This window comes from Anoplopoma fimbria, chromosome 8, assembly GCF_027596085.1.
Source record: "Anoplopoma fimbria isolate UVic2021 breed Golden Eagle Sablefish chromosome 8, Afim_UVic_2022, whole genome shotgun sequence".
Lineage (NCBI taxonomy): Eukaryota > Metazoa > Chordata > Actinopteri > Perciformes > Anoplopomatidae > Anoplopoma > Anoplopoma fimbria.
Window position 1 is genome coordinate 19,385,197 of NC_072456.1, and position 17,034 is coordinate 19,402,230.

Below are 17,034 nucleotides of genomic sequence, written 5' to 3' on the forward strand. Positions count from 1 at the left end.
TGTGATGTAGTAGAGGAATAAAAAAGGGTTTAATAAAGGAGGAGCATGTATTTAAAGACTATATCAAGATTGCTGTTGTGAGTCAGTGCTTGGAGATGGTATTTGTTGAGAAAAATGAGAGCAATAGTGAGAGAGGCAGAGTAGTTTAATTTGAAACTAATGGTCCACTTAAAGACGGTTTTCCGGAAGGCTTATTTCTGCAAACTGTGAATTTAAACTGAACTTGACTTACTGAGCATTTGTCCAATACAAACATGTTCAACAACAGTATAATTTTTCAATAAAACAGATACTTCAAATGTATTTTTTTGTTCCAGAACTGCTCAAGCCCCCTACTTGGCTCTGGTCAAACCTGTCGCTTACCTGTCGGATTTTGTGTGTTTGTTTTGGTCCTGCAGATGCTCACGGTCAGACCTGTCGCTGGCTCTGGAGGACTGCATGGCCGCCCTGGATCTGTTCCTCAGAAACCACTTTGAGGAGGCGCAGGCTCGGCTCAGATCCAGGTACGAGAACAACCTGAACCTGCTCATACAGCTGCTGTTCTCAGCTCTGACCCACCTGGCATTGTGCTCATAAGAGACAAACAACTGATAGTATGCATGCAAGCAACTGTATTTTTAGGTATTTTTGCACTCTCAGGTGTTAGAAGCTGAAGATATCCCAACAGCAAACAGCATTCAAGTACCATAATGCTATTTCACTGGAGGTATTTTGACGAATAGCCAAAACACAGGTGTAAATGATAGAACTAATGATGAAGTCCATTTAGCTGCTTCAGTTTCAGGGTCCTGGTGTTGTGCACGTTGGCTCTCTCTCACACTGTCATGGTTTACAGGGACGCTTGAACAGAACAGAGACATTGTACAGTATGTATGTTATTAGTAACACCTGTGCTTTTCATACTATGAAAAGTCAGAATACTGTGAAAAAGACCTATGACTTTAGTTCAAATTAGTTAATGTTAGCATGCTTACACGCTAAACTAATATGGTGTACATAAACATTATAGCTGCTAAACATCAGCATGTTAGCATTGTCATTGTGAACATGTTAGCTCTTAGCTCAAGGCACCTCTGTGGCTATAAGAACGGCCTCACAAAGCTGCTACGAAAGCTGTAGAGTAGACTCTTGGGCCTGTTTTTCCTTTTCACAAGTGAGCTCATCTCACTCCAAAGTTGATCTGAAAGTTGTTTTCAAATTTGAAGGCAGGGAAGTATATTATAGAACATGTTTTATGTCAAAAACACTTTGTTTCTATGACTGAATTACTTTTGTTGATTAATAACAAAGTTCCTGATCTTATACATTCAATTGTTTGCTAATGGGAGTTTGCCCTCCTGAAAGCCATTAGATCAATTTATTTGCTAAATAAAATTAGGAAAACCTCATTGTTAATGTTACAGTTCCAATTTCAAATCAATACACAAGCAATACATTTCAAATGTAAATACACAATCCTGGGCACAGTAACAGGGCAGAGACAGAGATAATAGTTCTCACACCAGGGAGGGTTAAAGGAGCTAGTATGTTCGCTGCCGATGCTGCTGATTAGATTATTCCATGGCGGAAAGTTTTTCTTGCTTCGAATGCTGCTTTGTGTTACATTCACATTTCTCTCTCCGGAGTCACACCCCTCTTCCAGTTTTGTATTCCAACACTGTGTCGTTAAGTTCATCCATTGTTCACCGCTCATTCTGTCCTCTATAATCAGAAACTTTATCACATCTTTGGTATTATCTTTCACCGTCTATATACTCTGTGTGACTGCAGGCCACTCCTTCTTCGGGCCCCAGTTTCTTCTTTTCAGGGCGGGCTTACATCAAGACAGAAGACCAGCTTCCTGTCAGCCTGCTCTTTCTTTTTATTATTTAGTTCTATAAGGCTATGTTGACAGCCATTGTCAGTTTGGTTTTGTTGTTTAGGTGTGTTTCGCACTTTGAGTATCTGAAAAGTCTAGAGTGTTGTAATTTGTTTGATTTTTCTAAGCTCAGGCTCAGTTTTAGAGACTTACATTGCGCATTACATAAATACGCTGTTGCCAAGAGACTGCCCTGTTGTCATATACCTTAATATGTTTTGGTATTTAGATCTGGATTAGTGAAAGATTTCAACCTGGAGGGAAAATCTGTTTAAATCAAACACCTCTAGCTTCTGCCACCTGAGGCTTGGCAGGCTGTATGCTCAGCAAGCGTGAAACTTAAGAAATAAGATACGTCTATCCTATAATAGTCAGGGCCTGCATGTCGATCTAACCAGGTGTTATTGTGTAGTGTTGTTTTACATTTGAATGTCCCTCGACAGTTTGCTTACAGACAACAAAGAAGCACTCATGATGCAGTTAGTATTATCATCCACTTAGACCTTAGACAGTTGGAAGACAGTAAGCCATATGCACGTTTACTTTTCATTGATGTTAGTTCAGCTTTTAATACTATTCAGCCCTATTTATTACTGGATGAAATGAAACAGATAAAGTATAAACTATTTTATTATCAAATGGAACAGAGTCCTACATGTAAAGATAAATAATACAGATAATAAAGGCAATTACTGACACTAACTTTAATAGCACAGGTTCCCCCAAAGGTGTGTTAGTTCCCCAGTTCTCTTCACATTATATATGAATAGTTGTGTGAGCAAAACTCTCCTCAAAATTACATTGTGAAATTCTCAGATGACATCGCCATTCTCGGCTTACTACAGCAAGTTCAAGACTCATCACTTTACCACTCTGAAATCAAACACTTTGTAGACTGGTGGGATGCTCACCACCTTATTGTGAATGTGAGGAAAACTGAGGAAATTATATTCGACCCAAAGTCAATTGGTGACCATAGTCCAGTAAGCATTCACAATGTACCCATAAATCAGGTTTCTTTATATAAATATCTTGGTGTCCACATGGCATGTGCATGTTGAAGACCTTTGTTCGAGGCTACAACAGATAGACTCTATGGTGTTAATATTAAACTCATGATTTTGTTTTATCAAATGATTTTAGAGAGTGTAATTCGATATGGCATTCAAGTATGGTAGGGTAACCTGTCAGGACAGGTAAAGTCTAAGCTTGCACGTCTTATTCAATAGGCCATGAAGATCATTGGGAAAAAGAAAATCACTACCTTCAGCCGTTATATAAAAGTAAATTGTGCTCAGGGAGCCACAGAAAAAAAACACCCAACACATATTCTGAACCAAGAATCCCAGCTGTTGCCTTTAGGCGACGGTTCAGAATGCCAATCTGCAGGCTAAATCGGTACAAAGATTCATTCATTCTGTCCTCCATCAAATTATGTGGTATTATAGGATATGATTTCATTGGGGACTAATATTTTGTGACTTGAATATTTATTATGTGTTTATCACACCTGGTTTTATTATTCTTTACTATTGTCGACATGTGTATTTAAGCATGTTTATGCATGAGTATGTGTATGATCTATGTCCTATGCATGCATTAGAAATGTGATGATGGCAAGTGTATCGTGTGATGCAACGGCTTGGAGGCCAAGACAAATTTCCCTGGGGGTCAATAAAGTATATCTTATTTTATATCATCTTGATGCAGCACTCTTAAGGCAGGACTTTATTTTTATTTGGCTTTTTATTTGGCTTTATTTACAAAACCCAGTAACACCCACAAACTCCTCAGATCTTTTCCTGTTTGCTGCACAGAGAAGAGTTCCGTGATGGCTTGAGGCATCAGACCTGTGTAATATTATATAAGGCGTGATGACATCTGCTGCATTGTGAGAGAGATTCTCTGAAAGACTGGGGAAACATGCAGCACACTGCATGTTAAACCACCACAGCAACCACGGGTGCTTTCCAATTATCTACTCCTTCGATCTGCTTTCTCTTACCTCCAGCTGTGAGTCTACAGAGAACGCACGCACAATGAAACTAAAATACTTGTGATCTTTCAAAGATCTTTCATCATCTGCATGTACTTTAACTTTAATCTACTTTTACCCTTACATTCCTGTTTATGGTCAATGGCAGCCTAGTCCAACATGCTCTGGGAGGAAGACACGGTTAGCCATTACAGCTGTAATGCCCTTACACTCACACCACAGGACAGTTTAAAGTCTCAAATTCTGGCTATAGGAGTGTTACTGTCAAAGGAAATTGAGATGGGCAAAGAGTCCTATTTCTTATGAGAAAATTTCTTAGAATTGTTTTTCAGCGGGTTGATCACTGAGCTACTGACTGTCATTATGTGGACGATTATCTTGATAAAATGTGTGAATTTTGATATTTTTGAATATTGAGGGATGTTGAATCTTCAGATCGAAATATATATATATTTGGCTGGTTTGAATTGATTTGAATTCCTCATTCGCAAGAGAGAGGGATGCCTGTAGTTCAGTTGGTAGATTGTGTCAGCCATTTAAAGCAAGGTAAATAGTTACCCACATGCACACATGTCTTTGAGCAAGACACTGATTCACTGATACAGAAATGAATCCCAATACTATACGTGGAGATGTAATCTTGGGTATTATAAACTGTCTTACAAAACTATTGAACGAACAGAATAGTGGATACAAGGGACGTCTGTGAAAAGAATCAACCATTGAAAGTGTATTCAAGATGTTGTATTCTCTTTTGGGATGACTTAAAGTTTTTTAAGTGCAGTGTTGTGGTTTTTAAAGTGTATATTTGCTTTAATATCACCGACCAGAGATGTGTAGTCCGAGCTATTGTCCATGTATCAGTATCACTGTCAGTGAGCAACTCATACTTGGCACTAAAGGCCTATAAGTGGGACTCTCTCTTTAAATTGCTGCTCTCTCATAATGTACAGATATTTAAGGCCCATGCTTTAAGTTTTTCCTCCTCTGAGTCGTAGTCAAGGAGCCACTTCAGACTCAACGTTGTAGAAACATACCTGCTAAGTAGGAGGTATCCAACATCTGGCCTAGTTTCATTTGCCAGCTCACTGTTCAAACATGCATACAGTCTTATATTCTCACATTATGCCTACCGCCCTGCCCCATTCCTCACCGCCATAGCATGCAGTGGACTCAGGAAGGTGTACTGTAGAAGTACGACATACACTCTGTATACAATGCAGCGACTGACCGTGGTGATAGATGAGCTGTGCATGTGTCTTCTATGACTGATTCACAGCTCATTTCCAGTAAAGATTTCACTATTTCATATCAAATTTTAGAGCTTAGCTGCTAAAAACACGCTATTTTGCATGTAGAGACACCCCTTCCACTTCCTTTTTCCAATGTTTTTTTTGTGGGCTTTTTCTGCTTGAATAGCAAGATGACAGACAGGAAAGACATGAGAGAGAGAGAGATAATGACATGCAGCAAAGGCCCCGTCTAGACACGAATCAGGGCCACTGCGATAAGGGACTCCGCCTTAGGGGTACCAAGGCTGAGTCACTGCCTGATTGTTACTAACATGTTCAGAACTGACAACAAGATCCACGTGCACACCTCTGTTTCTTGTTAGTACAAAACAACTCTTCCTCGCATCATGGAACATTGTAGTGAAAATACCTGGGACACCCGGCTTCAGTGCTGTCAGACTGGTTAGGACCTTTGTGTCCCTGAGACCTGAGATGAAGCTGATTAAACATTAGAGTGCTGCTGTGAAATATTTGGAATTCTCCGCCATTTTCAGCACGGCTACAAGCAATTCAATTAACCTCCCAGCTCCATAGTAAAAGGTTTCTCAGCTTGAGTTTGGGCTGTTGTCTTGCATAAGCCTGACATAATGGAAATGAAAGGCAGGCAAATCTCTCTGCTTCTACCTCCGCCTTCTCTGACTCTCTGCTTTTGCTTCCTGGTTGTAAGTTGATTCGTGTTTACTGATTGGTCACTTGGGTAGAATTTATGCTGTTGATTCCCTCAGTTGAAGAGTTGAAGCTCAGAACTCCACTCTCTGTAAACCATTAAAACCCTGATTTATCGCCGCTATTTTATGAACCTGACAGACTAAAAATTACACAAACTATACAACTTTCACATTTGTCTTTTCTGTCTTTAGCAAATATATGTATAAAGTAAAAGTTAAACAGCTTCACGGCGGTGTGTCTTTGTGCTTTTGTTCCATGGGTTAAAAAATCTGTTTGTGCATATTCAGTTTCCAATAAAGAGAACTGGTTGGAGCTCAAAGTGACATCACAGAGGCAGAGTCTGTGGTGATTAGCAGTGAAATGTTAGTGATGCAGACTGACAGCATTCTTCTCTACACACCTCTGCCTCCATGTTTTACCTAAATTATTCTGCCATTTCTTTGTGTGTGTTTGTATTTTTGAGTTATACAATACAAAGCTACATACAGAGTATATTAAGCTATTTAAACCACCCATGTTTTTGTTGTTTTTTTGTTTAATTTTTTTAAAGTTACTGTGTTGAACTTTGAACTAGTCAATTTAATACTGAGGCCTCTTTATGACCCACAAAAGTAAATTATACCCTCAGCAAGAAGATTGGCTGTATCTATAGCTATTCTTAATACTTGTCATCTGTGCCACCGGGTCGGATTCCAAGCAAAATCAGATGAAATCATGCAGGTTCACCAGAAAGTCCTTCATCTCAGACTCGAGGTGGGTCTCTGACAGAACCAGGACTGCACAGAGCAGACTGTCAGACCCCTGCTGCAGTAAAATGAGAGGTTTTCTAAAAAACTTTGGTGTCTGGAAACACTACCACTTTCGTACAAAGGGACCCTTAAAATCAATACAAAATGAAAGTTACGTGTAGGATCTTTATTATTATTATTATTATATTCCTTTATTGATCCCCATGGGGGGAATTCGGGTGTTGCAGCAGCTCAACTACATAGAAACAGATAATAAATACAACATATTATACAATACAAATAAAAATTAAATTAAATAAAAATACAAATGTACAGTATATCCACATGGGGGGGAGGGGACTGTGTTGCACTTTAAGATGTTTCTATAATGACTTAAGACTGGAACATCAAGCTCTTTTAACTGGAACAACAAGTACATCTACTGGAAATATGTGTGAGGCATCCATCACTTTTACTCCTCCTTCATCTCTTTAAACTTACAAGAAGCAGGTTAAAAACAGGGTGTGACATGACACGCCAACAACCGCAGGTACAAATAGACACAAATTGTTCTTTTTTCATCCTGTGTAGTCGTGTGGCTAAAGTCCCCCATGTATTCAATCACATATCAGACTACAGCTTTTTATATTCTGTGCCCACATTGTGGCATCTCTCGTTTGTACTGCCTGATTAGGTTACCAGTCTTTGACTCGTTAACCCTTCACTTAATCAAACAAAACGTTTTTTCTCTCCTCTTCATCATCTCTTTCAGCACAGTTGGGCTGATAATGTGACATCTTTAACTTCCTCTTGTAATGTAAATAAAAACAAAGATTTTGTGTTAATTTTTTAACAGAACCAAAGACAGCATGTACCACGCTCTGACCTATGCCACCATCCTGGAGATGCAGGCCATGATGACCTTTGACCCCCAACACATCCAGACTGCGGGAAACACCATGAAAGAGGCCCAGGCCATCTGTCAGCGGTGAGTCTTCCCAACAACACTGGAGTGTCATAATGCCCTAATGACATGCTGATAAACTGTGACAAGGTTGTTTTTTTACTTCCTCTCTAGTCAGCTGCAGAAGTGCATTTTTTGTCTCTTGAAAGGCAGTCGGACCAGAGTCAAAGCCAGTTTATTCACAAACAAAAAAGTTAGATTTTTGAAGATACATCTCATTCACTTTTTTATTAATAAAAACTGATAAAAGTGACGATCAAACGTTTAGACATTAAATCACACAAGACATGATACTTTACCTTTTGAACACTGGTTCCCACTCGTACCATCGTACCAAAACCAGAGAACATGCTGAGATCATACAGACTCACTGGATGAAGGAATTTCACAAATGTTTGTCAATTACTCCTGGAGCCGCTATGAGAATCTGTCATGACTCAGTGTTGGACTAACGGTACATCTCATCCGCCCACCAACATAAACACCCACTCTTCTTCGGAAGAACAATGATCGGAGGTCAGAGCTGCAGTTTTCCTTTTAAATGTTGTGACTGTTTGTAGGAGATTTAATGCCCGGTCAGCACCTTATTGTAACTTCACCCGGCAGCAGCTCAGCATCCTGAAAATGACTAGAAATAGGCTGAGTCACTGATTTGCATTAAAACAATTTAAGCAAAACAATGCAGGACAGGCTGGTGCTGTGCTGCTGAAAAACAATCCTGAGGATTTTTTAGCAGAACAAGCCCACTAAATACTCATGATGTTTTTATATTTTGTGCTTCCTCATTTAGGCAACGCAAGAAGTCAAGCTTCTCCAAGAACTTCACAGAAGGTCAGTAAAATCCTGTGCTGAGCATATGGCATATGTGTGTGTGTGTGTGTGTGTGTGTGTGTGTGTGTGTGTGTGTGTGTGTGTGTGTGTGTGTGTGTGTGTGTGTGTGTGTGTGTGTGTGTGTGTGTGTGTGTGTGTGTGTGTGTGTGTATGTGTGTTTTGTCATTACTCTGACTCGAGATAACTGTGACTAATCTTTTTTCCCCTCAGAGGAGCTTCATGCTGAAGTTTGCTATGCTGAGTGTCTCCTGCAGAGGGCAGCACTCACCTTCCTTCAGGTCAGGATTACCCAGATAGCCTGCCACTGAATCTGACACCTCTGATGCTTCCATGTTTGTTTAAACTCATCCTCTGCTTCTTCTCCTTCTCTTACCTCTCCTGCTCTCTTGTTCAGGACGAAAACATGATCAGTTTCATCAAAGGGGGAATCAAAGTTAGAAACAGCTACCAGACATACAAGTGAGAATCTAAAGTCCAGCATATAATATCGTCCTCATCTCATTGTCCTGTCCTAGCAGATCTTTTTTCTCTCTCCCCCATCACCTTGTAAAACCCTGCAGTGCACCTTCTTAACCTGCTTCCTTTATCTTTACCCAACAGAGAGCTTCACACAGTCCTCCAGTCGTCTGGATACACTCACGGTGAAAACCACGGCCATTTTGAGGGTGGCGTTAAACTGGGAGTCGGAGCCTTTAACCTAGTAAGTAAAGGGCTGAATGTTTGCAATTGTTATCATACATGGGTCACAAGACAAGTTGTTGGCATCATGAATTTTGGGACACAGGTCTTCCAGAAAGTATCAAGCCTGAACTAAATGAATAAAACAGAAGCACATAAAGAGCAAAATATGAATATATACCTATAAGATCAGCTATAAGTTAACATGCAGACAAGCAATGTGCTCTTGTTTGATGTTCACCTGCTTCACTTATTTGCAGTAGAAGTAGTTTTGGACAGTTCTGTACAACCCATAATCCTTTAAAGTATGTTTATGAAAGTCAAGATAATTTCTTTGGAAACAACTGGTGTCCTAATGACACAGAAAAGGACGAGGACTCTCTAATCCTGCTGCCGGCCTTTCAATTGCACTTCCTTGTCTACTTCCTGCAGATGATTTCAATGTTGCCCACGCGGACGCTCAAGCTGCTGGAGTTTGTCGGTTTCACTGGTAATAAGGTGAGCTCTGCTGACGTGTGACTGCTTTTATGGCTGAAAGAAGGAGCAGCGGGCAGGACTGAGGGCGCAATGGGTCGACTCAGAGATGTTTGACAGGGGAGGGATTGTTCTGTGATGTGGGAAGTGCTGGGTCTTTACTGTTAACAATAAGAAGTGCATGTGGAAGGCGTAAATTATATCTGTAATATCAGCTTCACTGGTTCATTGATTCAGAGTAAATCTTTCCTGTGATGTGTGCTGAAGCTCATATTACTAGTACTGAGTTGACAGTGCTGAACCTAACACGTTTAGTGAAACGAAACTTTACCACGAGTGAATGGCTTAGATATTGCTTTGATCGCGATAACTTATGAATGTACCATTTCTCTGGAACACGACTTCCTTATATTCATTTTTGCACCATACATTATTTTTTCATCACTATTGTAATAACCACATAAGTGATGTTTATAAGCATTTAGGTCCAAATATTTCTTGGGGTATTATTCTCATAATTTAATTGATTTATCTTCCACTTCCCCAAAAAAGACTGACATAGAATTCTGAAATATGAAGTTATGCCGACATGATCCAGACACTGTATGTATGTATATATATATTTGCATATTTTGCACACAAGCCTTTCTGTGGCATATGATCTTGGTTCAGATTGGATTGGATGCCTAAAAGTAAACAAGCAGATTCTGTTTATCCTTCAACGCAAACCTAATATGAAAACTATAATGTAGTTCTTGCCTCTGTGATTTTCCTGCTCCGAAAATTGCTACAGATTGCATGTTGCTTTCAGCTTTCACCAGCAGATCTTCCCTGAAATGATGCAAAATTCAAACAACTCTTGTTTGCCCGTCTGTGTGTGTGTTTGTTCATGCAGGAGTTTGGTCTTCAGCAGCTTCTGGAGGGCTCTGCAAAGAGCACATTCAGGTCCTTTCTTTGTAACATGCTGCTGCTCTGTTATCACACCTTCATGAGCTTCATACTAGGTGAGTAAGGACACACAGGCAGCTGCAACCAGCCTCGAAAACAGACATGGATCTTATCTGGTTTTGTTATGTTTTGTCTCGCAGGCACTGGAGAAGGAGATGTTGAAGATGCAGAGAAACTGTTGCAGCCATATCTTGAAAAATATCCTAAGGTTTGCCAGAATTAAACAAACACTTCTTTTTAAAATCCTGCATAATTACAGATATTCCCAAACAAACTGTGGCTGGTGTTCTTCCTAGGGATCCATCTTCTTGTTCTTCGCTGGTCGAATAGAAGAGATTAAAGGCAACTTGGATGCTGTGAGTGGCCGTCTATTCTGGGTTTTGTTTTTATGCGTCATGCATTACAAATGTATCTGTGAGCCTCTGTTTGAATTTCAGTGCAAGAGTTGGTCAAAGGATGTGGTCATCTTTTTACTGAGAACTGTTTTGATAGTCAGTCTGCCTGCCTGTAAAACTTTAATATAGCAAACACCTCTTTATAAGTATGTCACTTTGGGACTACTGATGTATTTTGATCTCTTATCGTCATGATAATTGTCCACACACATTTCACAAATACTCAATGAACAGTTCATTTGCACAGATGTAGGGTCGATTAACACCCCCAAAAAATTGTGTCCTGCTTTGCATTTTAAAATATTTCAGTCAGTTTAACGTGTAGAAACATTTGCTGCTGCTTAAGCTTCTCTACTGGATTATATGTGTATATTAAAGAGTGTATTATTCCAGTGTTTGAGTTGATATATTTCCATCAGCACTGGATCACATTTTCCCCTTGCTAAACAAACAACAAGTACAAGAATAATTCAAAATAAAAAGAAACACCTCCAACATTCTAATACTGTATGGCTATAATTATTTTTTAGATATGGCAGTAGCAAAAGAAAACATTTAAACGTTGAGTGAAGACATATATGTCACTTCTTCCAATATTAACGTCCTTCAACTGACTTTGTCCTGATCGACTGATAAAGTAAACAAAACTTGCCCTCTGTATCCTCCACACATAATCGACCTATTCGAACATAATTTGTGTCAAGTCGCTTGCCACAAATCAGCATTCACACTGAATATGTTTTAAGAAGTTGAGATACTAACTGGTTTGAATTTTTACAGGCTATCAAGCGTTTTGAGGAGTGCTGCGAGGTCCAGCAGCAGTGGAAGCAGTTCCACCACATGTGTTACTGGGAGCTCATGTGGTGCTTCACATACAAGAGGCACTGGAAGATGGCCTACTTCTACGCTGACCTGCTCAGCAAGGAGAACACTTGGTCCAAGGTGGGCCACCGTGGTTTGGGATTTGACCTCAATCCTATTCTTAGTGTCATGAAAAATGTCGACTTATCAAATTATTCAAGGCGGTTTCCATAAACAGAAATGTTGTCTCAGCTTATAGAAAAACATAATAAAAACGTAATCATTCCAAGATAAATATCACTAGCACTTTGAGCGTCTTGGTGGTTATGACGCACACCTTAAAAACAAATTGCTCCCAAGTTCAATTCTAGAAGGGCAATTAAATTGTAAGTCAGTCCCTTTTTCTCCCTCACCTCGTTAGTTGCAGTGCACCTTGCAGCAACAATATACGTAGCAATATACATTCAATGTTTGATCGTGATTGTGAAAAAGAAACTTTATTACATTTTGTACTATTTAGAGAGACAGAACGCTTTCTATGCAGCTCGTAGTAGCTGATCCTAATATTATTAATATTATAATTCAAATAAATGTCTTGAAACCAAACTTAAGACTTGAGTTGTGCACCGCTGGCCTAACTGTCTAAATTCCTCACAGTCATAGTTTTTTTCTCTCATCTCTTTTCTAACGGAAAGATGGGATTGCAGTAGTAACCACTTCTTTCCTTCCCTCAGGCTACTTATGCGTATATGAAAGCAGCATACCTCAGCATGCTGACTCCAGATGATTGCCTAACCTTCGGGGAGACTGCGTTCACTCTGTTCAGGTATGAGCTAAGCTTAGGCGATATTAAAACGACTTACCGAAACCACAGTGAAATAGAGATGATTCACTGTGACAGTTATTCAGCTGTATCTGTGAGACCATCTCTTCTCCTGGGAAGAGGCGGTCTTTGGTAGGGAATATGAACATAATACGTGTTTTATTGATGGTATACAGCATCAAAAATACTCCACCAATGGATTTTTTTTAAGCAGATATATAATTACTGGTGGAAAGTAAACTATGTGTCACAGATTTTCTCCCTACTTCTGATACGTATGTGTATACTTTATTATATTTCAGGCAGGTCCCAGGGCTGAAGCAGAAGATTGCGGGGAAATCTTTACCAACTGAGAAGTTTGCTATCAGGAAAGCCCGTCGCTACCTTGCAGAAAACCCAATTCCTCTTCCCGCTCCTCCACTGGTCAGTACTGGACGAGGCTATTAGCCACATCGCACTGCTTTACTTGTAGATTGACAGGATATGTACACAGTACCTACAGTGTGAACATTGTTTCTTGAAGGGAGTGGATCAAAAAATATCAGTGAAATTCTAGTAGTTTGTTTCACAATGGGTTTGTCCTATAACAAGCTCTGTAAACCTCATGCGGAAATTTGCATACCTCCTTGTTGTGGCTGTATAAATATCAGTTATATTGTATGAAAGCTGCTTTCTACAAAGTCAGCAGATAAAAGCAACAGTGCAATGAGTTAAAGAGGAAACCCTGTGCTCACAGAACCAGGTTTACAAGGTATAACATCTGTTCTGTTTCACAGGGATTTCAGCTGGTAATAAAGGCTGTAGAAGGTTGACAGAGAACAATGCTCAATGACTGTATTAGATAGATAGACCTGGTAATCCTAACACTATGAGCAAGGGTGGAGCCCTCTAACTTTGTTGTTCTTGCACTCCTTGAGTTGCTGACAATTTGGCTGCCGGATTATTGTACCGTAGGCATTTATAAAAGCTCCAACTGTGCTCATAGAACTAGTGTTAAAAGAATAACCTTTGTTTAAGTCAAATCCATTAAAAGAGAGCTGAGCTTAGTCATGGAGGAAATACCTTTTAATGTTAGCCTCTATCAATCACAATGATCTGATTTTGACATTGTCTTTGTGTTGTCTAGGAGATGATGTACATCTGGAACGGCTACACAGTCATTGGGAAACACAAAGACCTGACTGAAGGCATGCTGAAAACACTGGAAGAGGCACAAGCTAAACTCGACAGCACCCCAAGTATGAACAATTACTTACTAGAGCCAAGAGGATCATTCTAATGAATTAAAAATTCTCATTTTACTTTCTGTTGATATTAATATGCTAACATGAATTGCCTTTATATTAGATGCTATAATCTTTTTGAATGTTTGTCCAGAATTACTGTACCTTTTTATTTGTAATATGTTTTGTGCTATCTGTCCTGTTGTGTGTCTGTCAGGGTCTGAGTTCACCATAGATGACCAGTGTCTGCTGAGCCTCTTGAAGGGACTGTGTCTCAAACACCTGGGGCATCAAGAGGAAGCCGAACACTACTTTACCCTTGTGCTCTGCAAGTAAGCCTCTCTCAGTAATGTGCAAAGACATGTAGTTATATGCACGCTCAACAAAAACAGAAAAACAGATGCTCTAGTTTAACCAGTTAGCCTGATCATTAAAAATGTGTTCGTTGCAAATCCTCTGATGAAAAAAAGGTGATTCTGTTTTGAAAAACGAAGAACACAACAGTTGAAGGGCATCTTATTTCCTAGTGACTTCACCTCCATACGTAAACTTTAACAACTGTGTTTTGACATTATCCGCAGTGAGTCTCAGATCAAGTACGACCACTACCTGGTTCCTAATGCCCTGCTGGAGCATGGCCTGCTGTGTCTGGAGCAAGGCAGGAAGGCTGAAGGTATCAGACTCCTAGAAACCGCAAAGTAAGTCTGTCAACCAGCAAAACATATTCAAATCATCTGTGCTCGCAGAGAAGATTTTTAAATCAAAGATTTTCCACTTTTTCAAAGTGTATACCTACAAGTCAACACTTTGACATTGTTTTTAAAATTAAAAATGCCACACCAATTAATCTTTGTGGTTTTCAATAAATCTTACAACTAGTGTTTTTTAATAAATGACAATGTTTGCTTCTACCTGATTGTAAACCATCCTTTTGATTCATGGGTTTGTTACAATGCCAATGTGAAATGGGGATATGATTTAGATTTATCCCTGATGCTATTTATAAATGACTATGTTTGCTCTGTTTCAGGCAAAATTACAAACACTACTCGATGGAATCACGGACACACTTCCGTATTCAGGCTGCTCTGCACAAGGCCAAGGGTGCGGTGGAGAACGGCATCCATGTTCCCTCCAGCCCATAACGGACAGAGGAGGGCACACTAGAGCAGAGACAGCTTTCTCCGACTGCAGTCCCTCAATTTTACACTCAGCCCAACCCAGCTACGCCCATTTGAGCGTGTGATTTGAATGTTTTTTTCATCAGAAGGGTAGGAGAAGATGCCTGAAATGTGCCTATATTAATGAAACATTACTTCTAGCAGGCTTGTTTGTCTAGCACAGTGGCCACCCATAAGGGGCGCATAAGAGTAGGAAACCAGGTGACATTTGTGGAGTTTATACTGCAGATTGCCTCCACTACTACCCAAGGATAAACATTTGCCCAGTTCAGGGTGGTGTCCCAAATACCCCCCCCATATAAATTACAGACACTAACTCCACCTGGCCAGCAGCACCATTGACCTGGCTTGTACAAAGCTCTCCCACATCTTTTAATATAAATTAAAAATGATTGATGAAATGATTATGTGTTTGACATCAGGTACATATAATATCATCAAAGTCACCCATAGGGTCCATGAGGACTGTTTCGTATTGTGGAACAGTTTAAAGATTTCACCTTTATTTAGATAATTGATCAAAACCAATATGACCTACATTTTAGACCCCATCAACTGTGGTTCATTGTGTGAGTGAGTGAAAATGTTATTATTTATTTTACATTTGCTTCCTTTATTTGAAACCTATTGAAATATTGAAGATGCAAATTTCTTCATGGAGAATACTTTCTTTCAGTCTCCTTCTGATGAAATAATTAAATCTGCAATCCTGTTGTATTTACAGTCACATGTAATGGCTTTGGCACAGAGCTTTGGAAATCAGCCAGTCATGCAAACTCTCCAGAGTCAAAGAATCAAGAGTTTCAGCGAGAGTTGTATTGTAAATTACACCTTATAACACAAATTGTCCTGTTTTAAGAGGACAGATGAATGTGTCTTTTAGAAAGGCAGACTCCCTCCTTTTCTCCTCCTTGCTTGTAGGACAGGCTCCAACAGTACTTGAGCTCAAACAAATAGGCCATTCACGCCGAGCAGCGAAGGACTGCGTGCTTGTCCGCCTGTTGCATCTTTAGTGAGTGAAGAAGCTCTGAACAGGAACCACCACTTCCTGCTTTGCAAATGTCTTCTGCTGCTCCTGTATCTGCCATGCTTGATTACAACCACCTATCAAGGGACATGGACATTTTATCCACGCTCAAATAATAATCTATATATGAACAACCATTAATGATTGATGATAAGACAGAAAGGGGTCAACTCTTATCATGTTGGTGGCAAGGTTATTTGAAGGGCTGTGTCTCAGCAACAGTGTCCAAAACCTGGTAACTCAGATGGTGTCTCAAGTGTTGGAATAAGAGCACTGCTGATTTATTCATGATTAGATTAAGGTTCGGGATTCAGGACAATGACTAGAAATTTTTTTATGGTGAAGGAAATGTACTTTCAATCTGGTTTTACCAGCTCTCCTGAATATTTAGGTATCAAATAATATTTAATCTACTGATAATTGATTAAACCTATTTTTCTTTTTTTCAATTTAAATTTCAAATTTCAAAATCAAGTTGTGCAGCTATAGCTGCAATAAATTTACCAGATTTAGTGGCATTGTGATGTTTACAATCAGCATATTTTATTGGGCACGGCTACTACTGAGCAGAATGACATTCCTGTACATACTGAATGTTTCTATTGTAATTTATGATGATATGATGACAAGCAACTAAAAAAACCCATCCCATTTTGTGTCTATTTATTTTTGTCATTTGTGCACCACAATCAGAATCACAAAATACAACGTGTACTGTACAAAGAGGTATTATTTACAGAACAAAGAGATACTGCTTGCTTGCAAATCATTGCACTCTTTGTGCTCATATGTGTGATCTAATCCTCTAGATACAGTTAAGTCATTTAATCTTGTCGATGTGCAAGGCAATGGTAGCCAGGGACAAGAAGACAGTGGGTATAGGAGTATAGACATCATATTCAACTGGAAATAAAGATGTGTTCAATTCATGAGCAACAGACTCTCAAAAGAGTTGGCGATCACTAAATATTTCTAGGCCAGTACTGGTAATAGCATAACCTGCCTAAAATTGCAAACACAAAGACTCATTTATCGATTTTTAGCTCTGTGTTTATGTTTCAGCAAAACGGCAACGTGATCCCGAATCTGATTGGTCGCCAACGAGAGCTGGCTGGATGTAGCCGAACGCTCATTGGTTGGGTTTTT

At 39.5% G+C, this 17,034-nt stretch overlaps 1 protein-coding gene across 1 annotated transcript; it reads left to right on the top strand.

The window, feature by feature from the left end:
* Window positions 1-398: 398 nt before the first annotated feature.
* ttc39a (tetratricopeptide repeat domain 39A) lies at window positions 399-16,532 on the top strand. The gene is made up of 17 exons (XM_054602446.1): window positions 399-503; window positions 7,400-7,531; window positions 8,298-8,338; window positions 8,549-8,616; window positions 8,733-8,797; window positions 8,939-9,038; window positions 9,449-9,514; window positions 10,386-10,494; window positions 10,579-10,646; window positions 10,735-10,794; window positions 11,614-11,775; window positions 12,369-12,460; window positions 12,760-12,880; window positions 13,584-13,695; window positions 13,898-14,012; window positions 14,262-14,378; window positions 14,711-16,532. Exons 1-17 carry the CDS (start codon window positions 439-441, stop codon window positions 14,823-14,825), a joined length of 1,608 nt encoding a protein of 535 aa, XP_054458421.1. The 5' UTR covers window positions 399-438; the 3' UTR covers window positions 14,826-16,532.
* Window positions 16,533-17,034: the final 502 nt, after the last annotated feature.

Bases quoted from the DNA above. Each gene is read 5' to 3' on its own strand.
- ttc39a (XM_054602446.1), top strand. From the start codon at position 439: ATGGCCGCCCTGGATCTGTTCCTCAGAAACCACTTTGAGGAGGCGCAG. The intron at 7,532-8,297 runs GTGAGTCTTCCC...TTCCTCATTTAG, and splicing joins GCCCAGGCCATCTGTCAGCG to GCAACGCAAGAAGTCAAGCT. The intron at 9,039-9,448 runs GTAAGTAAAGGG...TACTTCCTGCAG, and splicing joins GAGTCGGAGCCTTTAACCTA to ATGATTTCAATGTTGCCCAC.